Here is a 3,736-nt window from a genome sequence, read left to right as displayed (position 1 = left end):
AGCAAAGTCACCTTAAAGAGGTCCTTCCAAATCAATACGATTGCTATTTACGATATAAATACATTAATGTAGCTATATTACCCCAGAATTTTGTACTCTGTCTATTGTAGATGAGTGTTTTTGGTGAAGATAGGGTATCAGGCCTTGGTTCGGGAACCAATCCCTCATTTATAACATTGTTTCTTATGAGAAAATTGGTTCCAAGTTACAACATTTCGACTTAAGACTTCCTGGTTTTCAGGAACCAATTGTGTTGTAAGTCCAAGGACCACCTGTAGACTGTTACTAGAACTTCAGTTACGTAAATAATGGGAAACAATCTTTAGCACTGCAGTTAGGGTTGTTATAATATTCCAGGGCAAAACTAATGGCAGTAGTGATTTTCTAGAAATGTTGTTCTGCTGCAAATCACACAGTAGTAGCTTTGTATATGTGAGTGGATGGGAAGTAACAATACATTGATGTGGTCCTTTAGTATGCTGAGTTTCTGGCTTAATCATAATATTAATCCTTGTTTTCAATGAACATTATAACTTCATAGAAAATGGGGAAAGCTTAAAATGCAGGCCCTCTTTTCAAAGGAGACTAAACAAACTGAATACAGCCTACATATTAAAGATATAGAAGAAGTATGCTGTGTTTCTGGCTTAATCATCATATCTTTAATATGTAGACTTCATTCAGTTTGTTTAGTCTCCCCTGAAAAGAGGGCCTGCATTTTAAGCTTTCCCCATTTTCTATGAAGTTATAATGTTCATTGAAAACAAGGTTTATTACCTCAGGAGAATGAAGGATTTCATCTGCACAAGTGCAGCTAATGCTCACTGCAAGGGAATTTCTCACCTTTACTGCCCCACTAAAATGTCTCCTCTGTGCTGTGGAAATCTGTCTCCTAAAACAGTGTGGCTCAGTTGCACTAAGCCACCAAATAGCAAGTTTTGGCAACAGCTTTCAGGAGTCAAAGTTCTCTGTTACTGCTCTCTGAAGCCAGCTTCCAAACATGAACCTTAATTTAAATCTTTCATAGACTGTTATAATATGGACCTTTCTTCTAATTGTCTAACTCCTCTTCTCTTTTCCCCTCAGTTGAATTTTGACTTGGATCGTGGTGTGTTCCCTGTGGTTATTCAAGCTGTTGTGGATGAAGGGGATGGTAAGCAAGATGCTTTTTCAGTGTTCTTTTCTTGCAAGCTCCTGATAGAGAGGGGCTTCTTCTGTCTATGAGGGTGTGCCTCATTTACCTGCACCAAGTGATCTTTCTTATGTTATAGCACAAACAAAGGCTCTGAATTTAGAACATATCAGTAACAAGCCTTAAACACCTGTGTTAAGGGGTAAAATCTCATTTAAGTGTGCTTTTAAATTTAGATGTCATTCTGAGAGGAAGGTTGGGGGGGTGTTAGGGGGCGGAGTAGGTGGGGGTCAAGAGACCTGGGTTCAGTGTGTGACTCTGCTACAGACTCTCTGACTGACTGTAGGCAAGTCACTTCATCTCTCTCTGGGCTTCTGTTCCCTAGCTGTGTTATGGGGAAAGTAATGGTTCCTTTTTGCTACTCTTTGTTTTGCTAGTTTAGGTTGTCTGTACAATGCCTGGTGCAGAAACCTTGATCTCAGTTTAGACTTCTAGGTGCTACCGTAAATACAGACCTTTAAAAATGTCATTCCTGTATCTAACACAGGGGCAGGCAAAATAGAGGCCATGGGCCAGATCTGGCCCACCAGATGATTTCATCTGGCTTGTGGGTGGGAGCCCACCAATTGATTGCATCTGGCCCAGTCAGCAGAGCCCCACTCACTCTTGCCAGGGCAGCAGGCTTCACTCCCACCTTTGTGTGGGAGGGTTCTGACCCTGGCTGGTACACTGGTTTTGAATGGAGCTGCTGCTGCCTCTGCTGCAGCAGCCCAAGGAACTGCTTGGCTCCCCCAACCTCCAGTAGATCCTCCTCCTGTCCCTGCTGCAGTATTCCCAGCAGCAGGTAGAGAAGCGGGTGCAAATGGGGGGGAAAACTGCAGCTGAGCGGGAGCACAGAGCTTGGGCTGGTGGGAGCACGTAGCCTAAGTTGGCCCATTTCTGGTGCACGGGACTCCCTGTGGCTCACATGCAGCTCCTGGGACTTGTGTGCCACTGGGGAGAAGCCCCACGCAATAGAGCTGGTGGCCTTCCCGTTCCATGCTGCCATGTGCAGCTCCCAGGACTCTGCCGAAAGCAGGGTGGATAAAAGTCAATGATTTTTTTTTTTTTTTAAATGAAAAAAAAATATTTTTTTCATTTAAATCAGATTTTTCATTTAATTATATTTTTTAACTTTTTTTTGTTAAGATGCTTTTTAAAAAAATCTAATATAATAGAGCAGGGGCTGAGGTGAGTGGGGCCTTGGTGAAGCCGGATGGTGGGAGGATCAGAGCCTTGGTGGCTCGTCTAGGGGCACAAGGGTCTCCCGCTACTGTGCGCACCCTGGTGGAGGCCTGGGGGGGCACATGCTATCCCAATCTGTGCACAGTGTGTAGGCATTTGCTGCACTCTGTGCTTTGAGCCCTGAGCCCCACCATAGCTGCCCCGGGAGTGGTGCAACGCCATGTACATCCCAGTGCTGGGTGGGCAGGGGGCAAGGCTCAGCTCAGCAGTGGGACACGTGTGGTGTTTGGCCACTCCCAGGCCAGCTGCAGCAGGGCTCGAGGCGCAAACTCAGTGTGAAGCAGCAACTGCCTCTGCCACATGCACAGATCAGGGGGAGACACGCCAAACGCGGGGCAGTGTGGGCGGCTGTAGCAGCAGTGAGGGAGGGAGTGGGGCTGGGACAGGGGCAGGCACTGCACAGCCGGGGCAGGGCGCAGGACGGAGCCGCAAGTGGATCTATCTGGGGGGTGTGAGGAGGTGGGGGGCATGCACCATGGAGGATGTGTGCCCCCGAATGTGCACGTGAGTCTGCTGCTGTAGGCTGGGGCTGGGGAGCAGAACTGGGCTCTTCCTGGGGGTGTTGTTCCGGGCCGCACTCAGGGTGGGTGATGGTGCTGGGAGGGGGGACAGGGTGCTGCAGTCACCCAAAAATTTGCCATAGCCCCCCAAGCCCCACTCCCAGCATTGCCACTGCCCACTCTGAGTACAGCCCAGCCCCTCTGTTGGGAAGAGCCTGGCACTGCCCCCCAGTCCCAGCCTGCAGTGGCAGCCCACTGTCCTCCCGCGTGCAGATCCCGGGCACACAGCCTTCATGTGGTGTGCCCTCTCCCTCCCTGCCTTAGGCACCCCCTGGACAAGCCGCTAACACCTCCTCCATCCTGCACCCCACCAAGGCTGTGCAGGGCCTGCCTCTGTCCCAGCACCACTCCCTCCCTCCCTCACTGCTGTGGAGGGCGGGGGCAGATCAAGACCCCAGTGGTGAGGGAGGGAGTGGGGCACAAGCAGGAGCAGGGGCTGGGGTGAGTGGAGCCCTGGCTGGGCTGGGCTGGGCTGGGTGGTGAGACAAACAGAGGCCCGAGGGGCATGTGCCCCCCAATCTGTGTGTGGGGTGGAGGCGTCTGCCGCTGCGTGCTGGCCTTTGCTCCCTGCTGCAGCAGCCCCACGCCCCCTGTTTGCCTGGTGATGCGTGTGGCATCGCGCAGCTCTCAGGGCAGCAGGGCTCAAAGCCCAGCATGCAGTGGCAACTGCCTCTGCTCCTTGTACAGAACAGGGGGAACACATGCCTCCTAGGCCTCTGCCTGTCCCATCATCTGGCCCAGCTTGGGCCCCACTCACCCC

The 3,736-nt window shown here is 50.9% G+C and overlaps 1 protein-coding gene across 8 annotated transcripts in view; it reads left to right on the top strand.

Moving 5' to 3' along the window:
* Window positions 1–3,736, top strand: part of MGRN1 (mahogunin ring finger 1) — a 213,561-nt gene that overhangs the window by 119,802 nt on the left and 90,023 nt on the right. For all 8 annotated transcript variants that reach the window (XM_019507531.1, XM_019507529.1, XM_019507530.1 and 5 more), the window contains exon 6: window positions 1,087–1,153. In XM_019507531.1, coding sequence (XP_019363076.1) covers window positions 1,087–1,153 — 67 coding nt within the window. The remainder of the gene's footprint in view (window positions 1–1,086; window positions 1,154–3,736) is intronic.

The sequence above is a fragment of the Gavialis gangeticus genome, unplaced genomic scaffold, assembly GCF_001723915.1.
Source record: "Gavialis gangeticus isolate Ggan-Ray unplaced genomic scaffold, GavGan_comp1, whole genome shotgun sequence".
Taxonomy (NCBI): domain Eukaryota; kingdom Metazoa; phylum Chordata; order Crocodylia; family Gavialidae; genus Gavialis; species Gavialis gangeticus.
This window is presented reverse-complemented; position numbering and strand designations above follow the sequence as displayed.